Source organism: Aptenodytes forsteri, unplaced genomic scaffold (genome assembly GCF_000699145.1).
Source record: "Aptenodytes forsteri isolate BGI_AS27 unplaced genomic scaffold, ASM69914v1 Scaffold10, whole genome shotgun sequence".
Taxonomy (NCBI): domain Eukaryota; kingdom Metazoa; phylum Chordata; class Aves; order Sphenisciformes; family Spheniscidae; genus Aptenodytes; species Aptenodytes forsteri.
Genome location: NW_008794117.1, coordinates 708000 through 728018, shown reverse-complemented (window position 1 = coordinate 728018; position 20019 = coordinate 708000). Strand labels below are relative to the sequence as shown.

At 39.7% G+C, this 20019-nt stretch overlaps 1 protein-coding gene across 1 annotated transcript in view; it reads left to right on the top strand.

Annotated features, from left to right (window-relative positions):
- Window positions 1-20019, top strand: part of KIF26B (kinesin family member 26B) — a 215068-nt gene that overhangs the window by 90594 nt on the left and 104455 nt on the right. Inside the window, exon 4 of the mRNA XM_009276296.2 lies at window positions 14278-14461. Within this exon, the coding sequence (XP_009274571.1) occupies window positions 14278-14461 (184 nt within the window). The remainder of the gene's footprint in view (window positions 1-14277; window positions 14462-20019) is intronic.

Sequence of the window (20019 nt, the reverse complement as noted above, 5' to 3'; positions counted from 1 at the left end):
ATCGTCAGGCAGGTGTTCAGCCATCTCCAGGAAAGCAGGGCTCCATCATGCCTAACAGTTGCTTGGGAAGACAAACGCCATAACTACGAACGTGTCCCACTTCCTTCTTCTTCCCCCAGCTTTATATGCTGAGCATGACGTCATATGGTATGGAATATCCCTCTGGACAGTTGGGGTCAGCTGTCCCTGCTGTGTCCCACTCACTGGTGGGGTGGTGTGAGAAGCAGAAAAGGCCTTGACTCTGTGTAAGCACTGCTCAGCAGTGATGAAAACATCCCTGTATTATCAACACTGTTTCCAGCACAAATCCAAAACATTGCCCCAAACTAGGTACTATGAAGAAAATTAACTCTATCCCAGCCAAAACCAGCACAATTGTGTTAAGGGGTTTAGGGTTATTTAAAATGACCAATATACTGGATGTGTCAGGGTGATCAAATTTTCAGAATGGAAAACAAGGGCTTCCCCTGCTGCAAACACAGGGCGAGGGAGCATTTGGACTGCTTGTGCCTTGCTGCAGGTAGCTGTAGAAGGGCTAAAGGAACAAATTCATCTCTCTGTTATCTTCTGGTCTGGAAAGCAAAGTATACTCAAATTTTTCTGTATGCAGGATGCACTTTTCCAGATAACCAACAACGCAGACTGCAGGGCATCAACATACACAATCTATTTTCTCAAAAAACTGTGAAAAGCTACACTGCTACAATTCTAGCATCAGCTGATGGGTTTTGGGGTCCTTCCCCAAGGCCAAACTGATTCCTTGTAGTACTCTAGGCAGTATATACTCTAGGCCTTCTTCCATAAAGCCCTTATTCTGAAAAAATGTCCCAAAAAGATGAACCAACATTCTTGAGAGGAACCACAATGAAAGAAGTTTGACTAGAAAGCTCTATTCATGGAAATATGAGGCAACCTGAGCTTAGAAGATGGACAATTCTGGAAGAAGATTGCATCCATCTGCCTCTTGTTATTAGGAAGAAAGAGAATGCTTCAGTTTCAAAGGTCAACAGTAACATAAATTGTGCAAAATTGGATTGATTTTTTTTTTGAGGTAGCTGTATAAAACCATTTAAGATATTTGAATCATAATCTCTTTGGTGGTGGGTTTCTCAAGAATATGTTGCAACATCATCTACCCTATAATGGGATACATAAGAAGTCTTTGATCAGTAAACAGCTGCTTCATTCAACTCCATAAAAAGTTGGATGCAACAAAACTATAAGCCTCAGTGTGGTATGGAAGCACAGTAAATGATGAGGTGACTTTCCCTTGAATACCATCCACTGTCCATAGGAACTGCTGTAATGCATGAGCTATTTGCTGACCTCCTCCCATATTTCTCTAATCTGAGGTAGTCCATACTGTTCCTGGTATGACCAAGGTTTTGCTTTGAATGTGTTGCAGTAGTGCACAAAGACATCTGTGAAATTTGGAGTTGTGTCTCATTCTATTACACAGCACTTGACAACAGTGTCAAGTTAAGCTACAGTATTTGATCAAGGGCCTTTAATGGAGTGCCTAGCCAACGTCCAGCTGTGTGCTCATTAACAAAAGAAGCCCCAGCGCCTGACTGATTTTCAGAAATTCAGCTTAAGTGTTTTTATCTTTGACATTACAGAGATAGATACTGGTTTTTGCACCTTTATAGGTGATCTCTCTCTCTCTCTCTCTCTCTTTCTCTCTCTCTCTGCTTTTCCTGCCTGTGTATTTTCATCTTCAATTTCAGGGGCTGACTTCTACAAAGTGCATCATTGTACTCTCTTCATTGCAGAGGGCTTGATTTACCAGCACTGAATTCAAGGCTTCTGTTGATGCATTTCTTTCAAAGCAGTAGAGATTTACCATTCAAAACTAGAGTATCGCAGTGCTGAGTTTGTCCCAGGTGCTGTCTTTCTCCAGTTCTTCTTCTCCTGTCCTCTGGTATAAAAGAAATATAGTAAGAAATAAAATTTTTGCATATTCTTAGGGTGCTATATGACAGGGCCAAATTGCAGCTGTTTGTTGCAGAGAAGAGAGATGGTGGGATCTGGCTGCAGGCTGCCCTGCATCTTACTTCCTGCGTTCATAAGCTTTTTCCGTATAGAAAATGGGAGAGCATGATAAAATGTATTGTAGTACCATAGGTGTATTTTGGCAACTATAGGAATTTCTGAGGTAGGTGTGCAGAGAAAGAAGTACTGGGAATGTTTTCCAAGTCCAACAGAAAACTCTTGACGTTCTGGTTTCCTGACTATGGGATATTTATTATGAAGGAGGTTAAGTGAACCAATTTTCCAGACCTCATCAAAGAACGAACTTCACGGAGAAGTGATTCTGCTCTGATGAAGGCAATGCAGTGGCCTGATCTCTTGTGTCAGGGAGCTGCATTACTAAGTGAGAGGTCTCTTGGAAGGGTAATTTTGTTCCTTTTTCTTCAAGTATTCTCTGAGTTGTTGGTAGAGGTAATTTTTAGCCTACTGTTTGCTTTGATGATGAGGACCAGGATTTTTAGAATATGCTTTGTACCAAGATGCTGTAACATAGGGGATGTGCCTTTTGATAGGCTTTTACCAAGCAGCAGGTGCTGTGGGTCAGGAACCTTTGGGCCGTTGGAGAGGGAGGAACCAGAAGACCATAGCTGAGAGCTGACCCAGCTTTCAGTAGGCCAGCTGTCCAGGAAGAAGATCTTCAGGTGCAGATAACTCTGGGCAAACTTTAGGTATTTATTGAGCATGATCTGTCTTACGAAAGACAAGGAACAGAAAGTTTATCATGCTCCTAACCTTTGACTAGAGAATGGTGGAGAAAAACAACAGGATGGCAAGAGGAGAGCTCAGAGTTACGGCTGAATCTCCCCGCTTGGGAAATGAGCTTTCATTCTGATTGCACCAAGTGAAACGTTCATGCCTAGCTCTCATTAGAGCAAACAGCAATATTCTGGCCTGCAGATGATAAAAATATATGACAATAGCAAGGCCTGTATCCAAAAAGAAAGAAGATCAGATTTCTATGCATTTTAAGAGGGAAAAGATTTTTGTGGCTAATATTTCTGCTTGTATTTGTCATACCTAGCATGGACCCATGACACTCAGAGACTGCAGTCCCTTTGGTGACCTGGAAGAGCAGACGAGACCCTTGCTAATTCCTCTGATTTCCCCACACACATCCCCCCCATCAGTCTCAGCTGTATTTTATCAATATTGAACGTGAGTTACTGGCACTTTATTCAGGTGGAACAGAGGTGTGACTATGGGTATTATTAACAAATCACAAAAGAGGTTGAGATGCAAGTGAAATCAAACAGCAAATACGTTTGTCTTCTTTATATGTGATAGGATGCATTGAGAGAAACACTTTTGGCATAAAATTTTGCACCATTGTAAATAACTTCTTTTCAAAAATTTACTTTTGCGGAGAAACAAAAATACATGTCAAATACTTGTTCAGTTCAGCAGTATGCCCAACTGTCTGAGAAGTGCCCTCAGAACTGAAAATTAATTTGCTTTCACTGAAATTTGTACAGGTAACAAGCAAAAAGCTGCAGATTAAAGGCTTTACATCTCTTATAAATTCTGCTTGTTGGTGCCTGTGCCACATATCTGTACAGTTCAGTTCTTTCTGGCAATGTCTTACTACTTTGTGTGGTGTATTTAATTTCATGTTGGTTTTTATTTCACTTTACTGGAAATAGAAAAACAAGAACAAAAGGTTTGTTTAAAAAATAACAGTAATTGCCAACAGTAATAGTGTTTTCCAGTTACGTAATTTTCTGTAATAATTCATTCTGCAGCATGATTAAAGTAGGTTAAATATTAAGGTCAGCTCCCAAAGGAGGTGGGGTCTGAGCTAGCAGAATGCTGAGCATTCCTGTAAGAGGCTGGGCGTATAGGGCTTCCCCTGCAAATGGTAGGATATAAGGACATTTAGTGTTGTGTAGAATTGCTTCCTGAATCTTCAGGAGATAGAGATAGAAGGTCTTATAACAAAACAATCAAGGTGACTTGGGTGAAATTTTTGTCAAATTTTTTCCCCAGCAAGAAATGTGGATTTCATTCAAATTAAATTACTTCATCAGCTTCTGCTGATTTAGCTTATGTCCTCCCAGAAAGTAAACAAGAATCAAGAAATGTTTTAATGTGTTTTGGTTACACCCTTGCAAAAAGAAGTAGTTATTAACTTTGTCAGTTTGAAATTGTAGTTTGACATTTGCTTCAATTATATGTAAATTAATATTCTAAAAATGAAAACTTTAGTTTTGGATTGAATAAATTGCTGAGACTGATGCTAAGTGATTTTGTTGAAACTTTTCAGAGAAAAGATATTTTGAAAGAAAAAATAAAACGTACTATTTTATTGCTTTCAAAATTGTAGTAACATTTCTTTCATAGCATCATTGGATCAGAGAGGCTGGAAGGGACCTCAGGGTGTTTCTAATCCAACCCCCTGCTCAAAGCAGGCTCGGCTCTGAGGTCAGACAGGTTGCCCAAGACTTCATCCGTTTGGGTCTTAAACCTCCCCAAGGACAAAGACTGCACAACCTTGCTTGGCTGTCCTCAGGGTGAAAAAACTTTTCCTTACACCCTGGCCAAACTTCTCTTGTTTCAACATATGCCCATTAGCTCTTGTTCTCCTTCCATGCCCCGGTTTGAAGAGCCTGACTCCGTCATCTTGGTACCCTCCTCGTAGGTACTTGGGGGATGCTGTTAGGCACCTCCAAAACCACCGTGACTTTGTGTGCATCTGCTAAGGGGATCTAGATTAAATTACTATTTGCCACTGTGCATGAATTTTTTGTGCTTCAGCATATTTCTGTGAAGGTGGGATCATAAAATTTCTTTCTTTTGTTTTGTCTGGTTTGCTTATAAGCTGTTGGGGCTGGACTGATTTTAGCATGTGTGCAGTCTGTTAAGAGGAAGACCTCAGTCTTGGACCTTAGCATATTATACATAGTAATGATGATAGTCTCCAGTAGCTGAAAACAACTTGTCTCAAAGAATTATCGCTATCTCATGGTAGTGACTTAAATAAGTACAAGACAAGACTAACAGGAACTCTTAGGGGAAATATTTTTTACTACGACAGGAGATTGCTTGTCAGAGCTGGGCTTAAGTGCATTGAATTTCAGTGCATCTGCATTGTCAGAATAGTTTACCATTTGTATGCTGGTGTTATTTTAAATGTGCTGGCCTCCAAAATATTGATGAGGCAAAAAAAACCTGTAAAGCTTACCTGCCTTTTAGTCTTTTTATGTATCTGTTTAATTGTTCTGCCACCCGGAAAGTTAAACAATGACAAAATGGACTGTGAATCTGTGTGCTGGCTGCTTTTCTTCCTGGTGTTATGAGAGGTTTTTGCTGAATGGGAAAGAGATGAAGCAAAACAGCTTTCCACACAGTGTGTGGTCAGGCCTTAGCATCCAAGGTAATAGAATAACTGTAATCAGATAAGCTCCATAAAACTTACAGTTAAAGAAATTGCTTTATGTGATTTTAAGGACTGTTACTAAATGGCCAGCGGTTTGTGGGCCTCTCAGTGCAAAGCTTCTGTTAGTCACATTTTTGAGTTGTCATAACTGTCATTACTTCTTGCTCATGAGGAGAGTCAGCTAGGGGCTGGCTAACCAGGAGTCCTGTCCCATGGTTTGAAGTTTGCTAGGTTGTCTCAAACATGGGGAAAATCTGTGTGCCAGCCATCCCTAGTGGTACTTTCAGGAGAAGACATTGTAACTGTACATCTATGCCCCTAATATTTTCCAGCTAACACTTGAAGACTGACAAGTCTGTTTCTTGTTTTACACAATAACAGTACAAATATAAAAGAGTGCACATCTCCTTTCTTATTACTTAGTCGCAATGCCGATGTCTTACAATCTAAATCTTTAGTATATACAGGCAATACTTCTTAACACCCAAAGCTTGAGCTTGGAGCTTGTTTCTGACCTTTCCTTGAAAGATACTAGTGCTCTTGCCCTCAGCTCTGTGCGACTGAAATTAAGGCTACTCTGGTCTGTGGTTGTCAGTCTCCTGCCTATGCAGTTTTCCCGTGGGACTTGAAGATGCATTGCCAAGTAACCATGGCAGTAATTGGTAAGTGCTTACATTTGAATTCATTTGAGTTATAGTAAATGTGGCTGGTTTTCTTCCCATATTAAACTAGTGCTAAACATCTGATTTTATTTTATCCAAGTATAATGGTTCAGCTTGCTTCATGCATTAAGCATGCAGTGACACATATCCAACTCATCCTCAGAGCTTTCCAGGAATGGGATAATGCTGTGAGCACTGTCATCTGTCTGACTACCATTTTTTATCAAAGCATTTTTCAGAGAGAAAAATAAGCTATATTAATAATAAAAACAACCTCTACGGACTCTTTAAAAAAATTGACTAGTGATTTGTCTTCTGTGTTTGAGTGCTGAACGTTTTTTTAGAGTTGGGTCCTTCTGCTGGTCACCAAAATCACTTTTCTCTAAAAATGCAGGTTGATTATGTGTGTCTGCAGTCAATAACACAGCAGGAAAGGTGAATCTGGTCATTTTTATAGTGTGTGTGGTGACCTGGATCAGTAATGCCTGAAATTTAGGAATAGTACTAAGAAGAGAAGAGAATGAGGAGGAAAAGAAATGGAACGAAAGGAAAGAAAGTAGAAATTATCTTTCTCTAGCTAAATGTATAAAGCTATTGAGTCAAGATGTAGTTTTATTGATGGGTACTATTGATGGACAAGGATATGATTTCTTGTAGAAATTCCAAATATGATAGTTCATTTGATTTGTTACTTTTTTGGCCAACGTTACGTCTATGCATGAGAGCTACTTAATGGTCCTGTTGCCAAGACAGAAGGACGTCTTTCACTGCATCAGGGTTTTTCAGGAACTTTTAGGTTAGGTAAAAAGATCGTTACTGGAGTACAGTGATACCTGGTGAAGAGAATCTTGTGTATCAAACAGTAATGACATGAGAAGTGGTTTGTTTCGTATCTTGTCATATCCTTCTGTAAAGCTGAGAGTTTCACCCAAGTAACAGCTGTGTAGAATATGAGTCCTCTGTCCTGCAATATGTGCTTGTGTAGGACTTGGAGCTTCTCATTAAGCTATTGGTCTTCAAGCATATTCTTCATCTTCACTTTGGTGCAACCTAGGAGCACTCTGTTGCCAGTGAATTTACACAAATTTGAACTTGATATAAAAACAGGTCTGAGCTATTAATTTCACTAAGATTGCCTATGTGCAACAAGCCTCAGATTTTATAAGACCTGTCCTAAATAAAGGTCGAAGCTCTATTTTGACTCTGTTATAATTAAATAAGTTAAAAATAATGAGTTTCTGGACAGTTACAATACAGTTCCAGGGGAGAGCACAGTCACTAAGGCACTGTGGCCAAAACATCTGAACTAACCACCCAAGAAGTGAAAGATTGCAGCCTGGGACAGCTTTATTGTTGCTATGAAATGGAATGCATGCATAAAAATAAAGAGAACAATAAGGGCAAGTGTTTACTGGGCATTAGAGAGATGTTTATTATACCTTCTACAGCATAAGCAGAAAGCTCAAATTATCTCCAGATTTTAAAGGCATTGTAAAATAATTAAACACAAATACTAAGAATCTTACCGGAACTACAAATCCAGGAAATGTTCCTCTGAGGATTCTTATTTCATTCTTTACATGTCTTACTAGGCTGCAACACCACAGCCCTGGGTTTGGCCATGCAGAGAATTAAAGTGGAGTAAAGTTACCCTGATTCTTGTTTGTAGCTTGTAAGTCCTGTTGGAAGGCAGGGAATGTGGGCTGGGAAGGGACATGGCAAGCCAGCTGCAAGATTTGTCGCTCTGTCTTTTTGCTTTCAGTCTGGATGAGAAAAACTGTTCCATGTAGAGGTATGAGAAAAAGCCCTTGGAGGTCGTTCTTGTTCTGCCATGGAGCATGCTTCTCAGGTGGTACCCCCATTTTGCAGCAGATGCTGCAAGGGGCCAGGTTGCCTTTCCACCAGAGCATGGCTGTCAGCTTGTTGGTTAAACATCCTGTAAAGCACCTCTGTTCTCTTTGCTTTAGAAGATGCAATGAAAGGCATGGCACAAAGGAAGCCATGGCTCCTGGCCAGGTCATTGCCCTCCAAATAGAAAGACGAGATTTTGCATGAAACCACATTTAGTACCACGTGCTTTAGATTTTAAGGTCGGGGAAGTGCTTGCCATAGTAATTCAGGCATATTAGCCATGTCAAATAAGTATGATTTAGAGCACCCTTTGGCACAAGCCAGTTCAGGAGGTTAAAGCAGTAACAGCCAAACCAAAATAAATGTGAGGAAAGAAGCAAGGGAGGGAAAGGAAGTACGCAGATAGGGCAGTGGCAGGTATGGGGCCTCCCCTTTTGGTGGTAGTACTCAGGTGAACTTGGCTGTAATGTCACCTTAGTGAGCCTGCATCACCTATACAGACGATTGGGAGAAACAGAATCACTTCTGGTGATGATTTGGAGAAGCTAGGTTAGATCCCTATAATTAGAAAATGTGAACATCCCATTTTAGTGCCCCATGTCCAGTTTGTATAGGCAGCATATAACTGACATGATTCAGTAACTAGAGATCCTGAAGAAGCAACTGTTGAGTGACCCTGTGTAACCGAAAATCAAGGCTGGCTTTTCTCATAGAAAAAAGCCTGCGTGGTTGTAATTTTGCTGTATCCCGTTGGTTTTTACCTTACAGCTACATGAGGACCTCTATGATATGATAACTCACTTTATATAAACATATTTACCCAAAATAGAAAATACACTACAAACCCATATTTGAAAACATTTGAGTTGGAAATAATGAAAACTAATGGCAGGCTTCCAGTATAGTTTTGTTTGACATTCCATCAGTTAACTAAAATACTATGCAGACTACATTCTACTTAGTAGGTGACAGTCAAGAATTTCTACTTTTTCTACAGGACGAATTATGGCTGGGGTTTAAAAAAAAAAAATCATCGGTATGGCTTTTGTTTTGAGGGTGAGGCTGGGTAATGCTGTATTTCACTTTTAGGTGCCCAACCTGAGACCATAGGATATGAGTGTTTCACACTGGGTAACCAACACTGTTGGTCACAAATGTAGATGTATTTTATAACTAGTGATATATCTGCACAAATATGCTTAAAGAGTTTGTTCAGGAGACTGATTTCCAAACTCAACTTTCATCTATTTTCCAACCCAGCACTAAGATACAGCAGGCAAGGCAGTTTTGGATAAGTAAAGATAGTGTTTTAATTACTAGGGAAGATCATTAATCTCGTTTGGGCTTGTCAAACCAGCACGTCCTCTGGTAAGCCATCCCTTGCACATGTAAAGTTCATACTTTACTCCTTGAACGATGCACCCAGCAGAGAGTATTTGTCTTATAAAGTGAAGCTTATGCCTCCAAATAAAGAAGAAAGAGAGATTTTTAGTTTTAAAGAAAATTGCAAATATTTACATTAAAGTTAGCTAGTACATGACTGTTTAGCCTCCACATCTTGAGAGCCATTTTCTCTGTGGAAAATATGATATGAAAGTGAGCATATTTTCAATTTTTATTTTGACACAGAAATTGATATGCCAGCTTATTGGCCCCTATGATCTAGAATTCTGTTTCCAAGGGTGATAAGTACTGGATGCATCATAATGTAATATGAAACTCCAGTAATGAATAATTATACAGAGATACGCACCTAAGGAAATTTCTTCAGATGTCAGTGGTGAAGGGGCATGTCAGGTACTGAAGCGTGAGAGTTAGTGTTACTTATCAGTGATGATCTTTGCTGACAGAAGTGTGAATAATATTTTAATTATTCACTTAAATGTCTAATCACCTTCTGAATCTAACAAGCCTGGTGGCCTTACTGACCTCTACTTTGACAGTGAGTCCTAAAGTTTTAATTTTGTCTTGGATGATGTGTTGGTGAAAAAAAATTTCTTTTATCAAGCTAAATAGGTGTCCCTTAAATTTTATTAGCAGTGTCTGTTTTCTTCCTTAAGTGAGAGAAAGTAACTATGCCATGAGTTGGTATAGCCAGGCTCACTGAAGTTCATGATCTTACATGAATTTTTGCCAAATGAAGTCCCAGTCCACTCTGTTCGAGCTGGAGGCACACAAGCGTTATGTATTGCAGGGAGGCTTTATTTATTGTTCTTTTCTTTAAGTGCTGTATCACATTGTTTTGTTTTGTTGGTTTTTTTTCTCCCTTGACTATTGCTTGGTAACAAGTAGATGTATGGATTTGTCCTCAGTTTTTGAAGTTGCTTTTTGTGAGCAGCCAAAGTTAATTTAGAAACCATGAATTTTCAAATTGTTCCTTGCACAGTGTTTCCTTATGTGTGTTGTACTGTAACCATTACCCAGTGACTTCTCTAAGCAAGGTATTTACAGAGCTTTTCATAATGCCTTTTATTTTGTCTAAAGAGTTTCATCAGCTTCATTCTTGTATTGCTTATAAGTGGTATGAATAACTTTCTTAGCAGAGATCTTTGCATCACCCCTAGCAGTGCTTTTGTTCTGTGTTAAAAATGGATTATTTAATCCATTTCTGTTCATTCATCTCTCTAGACAAGTTTTCAAAGAGCATGCTTTGCCCCCCTCACATCTCAGATTCTTCATTTCTTCAGTGAATCCCACAGAGGATCTTCAGCTTTCAGGAAGTTCCTATCAGTCATGAATTGGCTTCCAGTGTAGGGGAGTTAGCTCTACAATGAATGTGTTTGAAAATTGCAGCCTGCCCATGGAGTTTTAAGGGAAAAAATATATCACCATTTCTGCATAGGCAGGAGATGAAAAGCATTCTGATTGCCCAAAGATATACCTTATTAAACTTGGATTTTAAAAAACAAAAAGCAGAGAATGTCCTTTCAAGAAATGAACTCAGTCTTTGCTATGGATCAGGTGGACTTTCAAAGCAGTTCCCCTTTCCTGCCAGCAATCCATCAGTTTTACTTGGATTGAACTTTAATCAGCTTTCTAATGCCCCTCCTGCAATCTCTTGATCTTGATCTTGTGCTTATTTCCTCTGCCACAAATCTTGTAAGCTTTCAAAAAGTCTGCAGCTGTTTGTTTACATAGGGACTCTCAGGAAAAAATAATTGAAATTAACTGAAGGTGCGAATCCAAAGTATATTAGCTAAACTGGATTAAATCTGCATTACTTTGGAAGATAATTCAGCAAAATGACATTAAAGACAGTTCGGTTGTGAATGAGTGTGTCCACACAGTGGTCTAATACAGTTTAAATTATGCACTTCAAAAATTTAATTTGGATCAAGTTCCTTGTGTGTTTCTGCGGACACAATCCCTACCACAGCCATACCGTGCACAGCGGGGAAGTGGTTTGCATTGCGCTGGAGCCCACTGCGTGCCCCTGCATAGTTCATAGCTGATATCACTTGGCTCAAGTGGGATGTAATGTAACTTGGAGTATGATCAGCTTATTGTCAATACATAAAGCCATGCTGCCATCATTGCCATTACCATTACTGCAGTAGTATGCATAGTCTCAAGTGGAAATCAGAGTCCTATTATACTAGATATTAAATGAAAACAAATTAGCTGGCTCCTGTACAAAGAGCAGAGCCTAAACAGCTGCTGGCTGGGCTGGGCAGGCCGTGAGCCGCCGCGGCACCAGGTCTCCCAAGGTCCAGCCTGGTGATTTGCCTGAGAAGTCTGGTGGTCCACAGAGTCTGCATGGGAGAGCCAGGCTGCTGACTTGCCTTGAAAAGTAAAATGTGAGAATTTCTAACCTCCTATGCTAGATCACAGGGCCAAATCAGCTTCAGCTGGCATGACCAACTGTGTTCAGAGCAATGCTAGCCACCCAAGCTGAATGATTTTACTCACGCAAATGTGCTCACAAGAAAGCCACATTGTATATGTTTGTGTCATATTGCAGTCTACATCTGGTTAAAATATCCTTCTCTTCCCAATTAAATGCTCTGGGAATTACCTGAGGCTTATTGCCTTTTTGATCCCCTTCAAAATTCAGTCAAGTCTGATAGGGCTTGTAAATTATTTTCTAGCCTGCCATGCATTGATTTTCTCTCCTTGGGGAAAATCAGAAAACGCCATGAAGTTGTGAGATATAGTTCATTGCTTTTTCATACATTTTGCCAGTTGCAGGCCAAAAATATAAAGGAAAATGCAGGTTCTTCCATTTGAATGCAATCTCAAAGGTTATAACTGTCAAACTAGAATATAGTTCCAAGGTTTTGAAAAGGCCAGGTACCTCCAACAATATTTTTTCTCTAAGAAAATGCCAGCTATGGGCTTGGGTGGGTCAAGAAGCTGTTTGTATTACACTATCAGCTTTGTAAAAGGAACAGCAAATGCTGGAGAAGCATTTAGAAAATGTTTTTTTGGAAATGTATTTTCACCTGAGGTGAGTCAATGAGACCAGACATATGACCAGAGTGGGTGGAGCCACTGCCTATATTTAAGACTGGACTACTGGGCTTGACCACAGGAGTAAATTTTTCAGTATGTTTGGCCAACATTTGTATTTTCAATTGTTGCACATAGTACAAGATTTTGCTTAAAATAATTTTGTAGTGAAGCTGTGATATACAGAAAATCTTGATTCAGCATGGACAACTTTACAAAAGTATTAGTGACTGACAGTATGGAAGCTGAAATCATTGAATCCTCTCAAACCATTGAAATGTTGCTAGGAAAAGGAAAAATTGGTGCTTTTTGCTTTGGTTTTGACCAACACATTTTGATTATGTTTTCTATGAAAAAGAAAGCAGACTCTTAAAAGAGAGGACCAGGTTATGAACTGCAGTCAGTAGGCCAGAGGGAAGGGCAAGGGCAAGGACAAGGAGGTGGTACAGAAAATTCTGAGTCATAATTCTCTGTCAGGTCAATTAAAATCTCCTAGTGTTTCTCTTTTATTAAAAACTAATCTATCTGGAACTGCTTTGCACTTGCCATAGGCTAAAAGAATACATACTGGCAGTGCACACACGACCAGCTGACATACGGCAACTTCATGCCCAGCAGTAATTTGTTCATGTGTCTGAGACATCTGATACAAACACCAGGTACTTGCATACTGAAATGAGTATATATATATTTTTTTTTTTCAGTCTTTTTTCCCTGACTCCTTGGAATAAAATAATGCAATTACTTTTGTAAGTTCAGTGTTGGGTAATATATACCGATACCAGTCTAATGGAGATAAAGCTTCTTAAAACTCAGGAGGATTTAGAATTATTGGTCTTGACTGTCACACTTCAGCAAGGTAAGGAGAGCTACTGTCAGCACAGACTACTTTTATACCTATCTTAAGTCACAGTTTGTCTGCCAAAGCAAACAACACGAAAGTAGCCTCATGAATTGTTATATCCATCTCTCCTTTGAGATGGTGCTCCAGCTGACCTGCTCCATTTAAAGTGCTTGTTTTACAAAAGGGAATCCATGGGACAGCATGATTAATATTAACATTATCCTTGGGCAGTGCAGAATGCACAAGTGTTGGAACAAAACAGCTGCAACAAAGGCTGAATGTTGAATTGTGTCTCAAAATAAAACATTTTGCAAAACAAAAGTACTGAATGTTTCTGTTCCAGAAAAGTGTAGCTTTTTAATCAAAGTCTATACAAACTTCAGCATTCTTATCTAAGAATACTGTAGTATTAAAACCAGTCTTCATTGTTTTCCCTGCTTAGTGGTTAATGCAGCTGTAGTTGGTATGATTGTTTCCATCTCATTGCAAACAGCAATATTTTCATTGGTCACCATTTGTTCGGTTTTTAGACTGGCTTATGTTTTAAGAGGTGATAAAAATTTAAAACAGCTAGTGCGAGGCTTCTTACACCTCAGCAAATTCACCTGAGCATTTAATACTAATTAACTTAACAGTGGCTGCTTACATCCAAATATTGCACAAGTATTCATTTTCTAATCAGAGGCTTATGAATGACAAACAATTCTGTGTGAATCATTTGGTGACTGAACTTGATTTTAGAACATAAATTGCTGTATAGCTCATTGATGTAATTGGAGGTTTTGGAGCTTTCTTGAAGGCTGAATTGTTTCAACAGATGAGATAGTGACAGAGGCCTGACTGTGACTCTACTTAATGCAGACTGTGTAAATTTGGAGCAACTTTATGAAGTCAGTGGCGTTAAACTAGTAATAATGAGTGAAGAACCAGAATTATAAAACTGTTAGGATCAATGAGGTCAAAACTGAGATCCAACGTAAATAGTTACCTGATAAATACCTTTATTCTTGACCACTTGTGTTGTTGTTTGGTGTTGTTTTAGCTTACTCTTGTCATTTTTCCCACAGAGCTGCTCAGAAATTGAACCTGTCTTCCAAAAAGAAGAAGCACAGGCCTTCTGCATCATCTGTTCCTGAATCTCCTCTCTTCTCTACCAGCTTCAGCAGTATCCTTCAGACATCCCCACCCCCTGCACCGCCATGTTTGTTGAGGGCAGTCAGCAAAGTGAAAGACACCCCTGGTTTGGGCAAGGTAGGCCTTGCGAGTATCACTAAAACGCTTCTTTTCTTTGGGAGAAGATTTTATCCTTGCGCAAAACATTAAGGGAACTGGAAGACCATGTCCTTTCTTGGTTGGCTTTACTGTAATTGGTCTCTGAACACGTGTACAAAGGCCTAACAACGTAAGTTACTTAATGCAAGTGAACTTCTAATAAAGTTGAAGTTGACTTGAACACAGCCAGACCTAACTGTGCAGTAGTAATACATTTCAAGGCCCAGCTACACTAAATGCACCTGCATTGGGACCACAGTGCTGCTGGGCAGTGATAATGTCCATTCTGCTAGGGTTTCTGGAGCACTTTGTCTCTGGCTGTGTTTAAACTGTGTAGCAGTTGCTTGCTGTGGCATATTCTGAGTTGCTGATCCCCTTGCTGTCCAGACTGGTGTCTTGGTTGGACACACTAATTTGCTTCTGGCTCATGTTTCCTGGCTTTCTTCCAGTACAGTCAGGACAAGGCTGGGCCACGTACCTGAACAAAGCCTATGCTGATAATGATGAATTGCTCCTTTTTCCTTCTGTCATGTTATTTCCTCCCATTCTCCATAATCATACCCTCTTAAAATGCTCTTTAGGTGCATACTTATGATCGAAAATGGTTGAGGCGATGGAGAAGGTGGCTATATAGTTTGCTGTTGTTTTGTTGTTTGTCTGAGTGGCCCTTCCTTTTTCCCTCTCACAAGTGGAGAGCCTGGCATATTACATCTGGGAATACATGCGTGCAGTTGCTGAGGACAGCAATTTGCTCTAATCGAGGTAGTTTCTTATGCAAGCATCTGTGTGCGTGGCTTTTCTGTATTCATTGAATACTAAGCAGTGACAATGAATTTGGTGAAAATCTTTGTGTTTAGAAGAGAAATTGTAATGTATGATCTAGGAGTGCTGAGCACAGGATGGGCTTCAGAATTTTCATTGCTGATTTTGGTTACTCAGTTTCTTATATTGTGCAGTTCCAGTGGTTTGGGGTTTTTTTCCAAAGAACAACGGTATTACTTTCATGAAAGGTTTAATGCCTGTTTGAAAAGGGATTCCCTCCACATAGGGCTCCCTTTCTTTCCTCTGGCCTGGTAGGTGGGAAGAAATGTACAAATCTGTCATGATCTTATAAAAGTTGGTAGTGATGACTGACTTTAGTGGGAGGAAGAATAAGCTTGAACCTGTCCATTTTTGTAAGAAGCTGCTATGGAAAATATTTACAATAGAAGCCATCCTCTCAGGATTCTTACTTTTCTGTGCTTAGGACAGGTTATATCTGAATAAAAAGAAAAATTCCATTGAGGAGTAATGAAGGGTGTGTTCATGAAAACAAGTGACTAATTTCCCTTGTTGAACTGTGTGGGCACTTTTCCTGACTATCGTTTTTCACCCTTCCCAAGAAAAGGGTCTACACACAGAGACACAAACAGCTTTGTCAAAACACTGCAAGCTTGATCTGAACCTTTCTTTCTCCTCTAATCATTTGTTTCCAGTGGACAGGGCCTGGGAAACAGTTTTGCAATATGCCCAAACAGACCTATGATTTGCTGCTTCATCAACACCATGTACCAGAACAGGCTCCAGGCTTTCCAGCTGTATAAGTAAGACTAAAATTTTGCAGTCCAGCCAATGAAGGAGGATATTTCTTTTCAGTTTAAACTTACCATCCCATAGCTATCAGAGTATATGAGAAATAGCTAAGAGGTTTTAAAAAACGTTTTAACACACGCTTCTCCAACGTAGTAAACCAAATTCATATAGTTCATACAGTCAAAACAGAGAAATTTTTTTTTCCACATTTCTGTTAGCAAAAATACGTCTAACCTGCAGTTTCTGGAATTCGGTTTCATTTTTCACCTCTTTGGTTTCTTCTAGAAGTCACCCGGTAATTATGACCTAAAGCTCATATACTTTCATCAAAGTTTCCCATCAGTTTACCTCTGTAGCACAATTTTCATTTTAAAATGTCAGAAATAGGTGCGAGGCACAAGAAGTAAATAACTGCAGGATAACAATGTAATTTATCTATCAGACTGGGAAAACTTCAGATGAGGTAATGGAATTTCCAGCTTGTTTGCTTTGAATTTTTATTGTTGTTATTTATATACGTTCTGTTCAGTTTGGTTGGCATATGTTTTGATAGGAGCATGCTAAAAACTATGTTACTTTTCTCAGCATTTTCTCTCATATAGTGTTTTCTGTAAGGGTATAGATTTGTAAAATGTCGACCCGTGTGGAGGAAGTGGGTTCAGGGAAGCTAAATGTTATTTTCAGTTACTTAGGTTTTTTTCTGGTTTGTGTTTAAATAGCATTTTACCAGCAATCCCAGTGTGATAAAACTCTTGTTTCACTTTGGGTTTTAGTGGGATGGGCAATTTCTGACATGACAGTTTGTTACTGGAAAGTCTGGTTCACCAGAACTGGAAGGCTAGCCGTTGCCAAGGACTCTGGATTTCTGAGACCCCTGGGGACAGCTGCACACAGACTGCCTCGGGAAGGGCTTCCCGGAAGGCAGGCTCTTTGCTAGAGGGCTGGGAGCCCCAGCATAGACACTGGGTGGTGCCGGCTTGGTGTCCGCTTGAGAGCTTTCAGTTTGCCCAGGGTAGGTGGGTATCCAAGATGCTGCAGGATAGGAAGTCAGGTACTTCAAAGCTTAGACTTTGAGGTTAAATCTCATTTCACAGTTTTCTAAAACGAACTTGCCACCAAACAGTTGCCATTTTAGATTTTCACTTCTACTAGAAATTTCAAATATTCTGCTTCTCTTTGCAAAATTGATGACAATGATTTATTTAAAATTGTAGAGTTTCTCAGCTGTCACGTGCAGGCATATAATTTTTGTGAGTTAAACTAGGAGGATTTGCCTATCAGCAACGTATTTAAAAGTTAATTAGCAGCTCAGTTAGTATGGATATGGGTACAACTGAAGAGTCTAAACTGACAAAGAGAAGAGAATTAGAGAGTATGTATTCAGGTTGCATGCATCACACCTTTTCTTACAAAAGGCCTTGCAAATCAAACTGTACCAGCCTGGAATTTGGAAGAAGTATTATTTTAAAGCTAAAGTTCAGCTTCACAGAAGGAGAAGATGATATTAATAATGAAATGTTGGGACTGCATAATCACCATTTTACTTCCATGTTAGATACACCATTGGCCCTAGCAGAAATACAGCAGTGGCAAAGTGAAATAAAGTAGTAAAGGATCAGATTCTTTGTTGCACTCATTTCCAAAAAGCTCTCCCTGAAGTAAAATAAAAGGTTTGTGACCATGTTGCAAATATATTAACAGTGGTGCCTGTATGGGTCATAACATACACATGTGCTTTCGGTTTGCATTTGCTGGCAGAGGGAGCTGACCCCAGGTGGTAGTGTGGTATCCCCACAGTTGTTTTCTGAGAGCAAAGAGTTTTCTTTTGGGCTGAGCGACAGTCCTGCTCTATAAAGTGCCACAGCTTGAGCATCACTTTTCCTTCTCTCTCTGCTGTCTTTGAATCATCATATTCTGAGTGGCAGATTGCTTTCGCTGGGTTTACACACAGAGAGAGTGCCACTGTCCTCGATGACTGTATGTGCAGTTTCCCCAAGTCCCATTGTTTTCTGGAACATACTCCTTAAGTCTGTTTTGTCCTTTCTGATAGTGAGCCAAGAAACAGAGCACAAAGGCTTTACATGCAGAGATAATGAATTATTCCATGACTGCACTCAGATTAACTAGTGTAAGGGCATTCTAGTAAGGTTTGCTTAGGTTTGCCCTCCAATCTGCTTCCCTCCTTCTTCCCTTCTCCTCCATTTTCTGTCAAACAAAACCAAAACTAAACCAAGACTTTTGATGAAAATCCAAAATGTTCTTTCTGTGAAAGATGTTGTTTTGCCGAATCGCACATTACCCATGAAAAACAGCTTGTGTGAAAAAATTTCTGCCAGCCTTAATAAATAGGTTGTTTTCAGGTGGCACAGGGTTTAGGATGAATGGGTGTGGTCTCTGTGCTTTCTTCCATTTGTTATTTTTCTGTGTGTAGTCTTATAAAACTCTGTCACTGCTTTGACTTTTTGTGAATGTCACTGGGAGCTGATACCCACTTCTCTGAGCCCCACTGAAGGTTCCCACCATAAAGGCTGGCTGGTGAGTATCTCATTTGGTGAAGGAGAACACAGTTGCGTGGGGAGAAGTGTGATACTCCTTGCCTCTTTGGAGGCAGGAGGTCCACAAAGGCAGAATACCACTGATAATTAACAGGTGGAGTCTTATGTCTTTGGCCTAAAAAAGGCAGTGGTAGTATCATTGTTAAAAATCAAAAGATGGTCTTAGGTCATACCATCCCACTTTGTATATTGATCATATAACGTGCTACTATCCTCTTAATCTAAGTGGCTGGTCAAGATGCAGTGCTTTGCAGATTTTTTCCAGATAGGGAAAGAGATTATGAAGGTAATGGATCAGGTATTGTTAGTGCAATTCAGTTCCTTTAGAAGGAAATACAAAATCTTTAATGCCAACAGAGAGGAGCGACCAAAGGCAATTTTCCTTCTTACTCCACCAGGTCCTTTCAGCTAGGAGTTCAATGTCTCATTCCTTCCTCTGCTTAAGGGCATTTCTTTGTCCTACACTACCAATGTTTGTTCAAGTTTTTCTTCTCCCTGTTGTTCTTTCTGTCCCTGCTTCTCCACTCGTGCTGTTTCTTGTTTATATGTACCCCTGCCAAAAGTAACAGTGAAGAAAGCCCTACTGCCCAAGCAGTTTGGGTTTCTGAGTAGATTCAGAACTGTCTTTTGCGGGGGACAGAAGTGTATGCCAATGCCTTGGGTTTGCAAACTGCTAGTATTTCAGCTGTCCACTGCCCTGAAATAGTTTATTGGACTTTCGCTAAGTAGGGCAACAATTATTGCACTGGCCTTGACATGCTTTAATCCAAGCTATAACAGCGCAATACGTGTGTTAATAATGAGTAAGTATTCTATTGGCTATAGCCTGTATGAATCATGATTTGAATAATCTTTGTCAAAAGATGTTTTCAATAGCTGTGTCAACCCTTTGTATCAGTGCAGTGGAAAATAAAGAGACATTCTTAGACTTATGTGATTTGCAAAGTTGATTTGAAGGGAACAAAATTGATGCACATCTTGATTAAGTCCAAAAGATATAGGAAACCTCCTTTTCTACGATCAGACTTTGCATTTTGACTAGCTGATTGGTGGATGTGAGGATTTTTTTGGCAACATTATGGTACACATTAAGCAGGTGTTTATGAAAACCTGTATTAAGGTCAGCAAAAAACCAAGCACAACTTGCAAAGTATGTTCTGTATTTCACTTCACTGCCATCCATCATGAAGGTTTTTCAGAGAGAATCAAAGAGGTTCTCTTTCCTTTGTAAAGCAGAGGTTCTGTCTCTTTCATCACTCGGGTATATAGGGGGAAGAAGTTAACAGTTAGATGACAAATGCAATTTTAAACCCTTTATCACAGAAAACAATTTCTGAGGCGAAAGCTGGTTTTGCCCAAAGTTACCATGGTTACTGAAAGGGGGGGGGGGGGGGGGGGGGGAACCCTGGG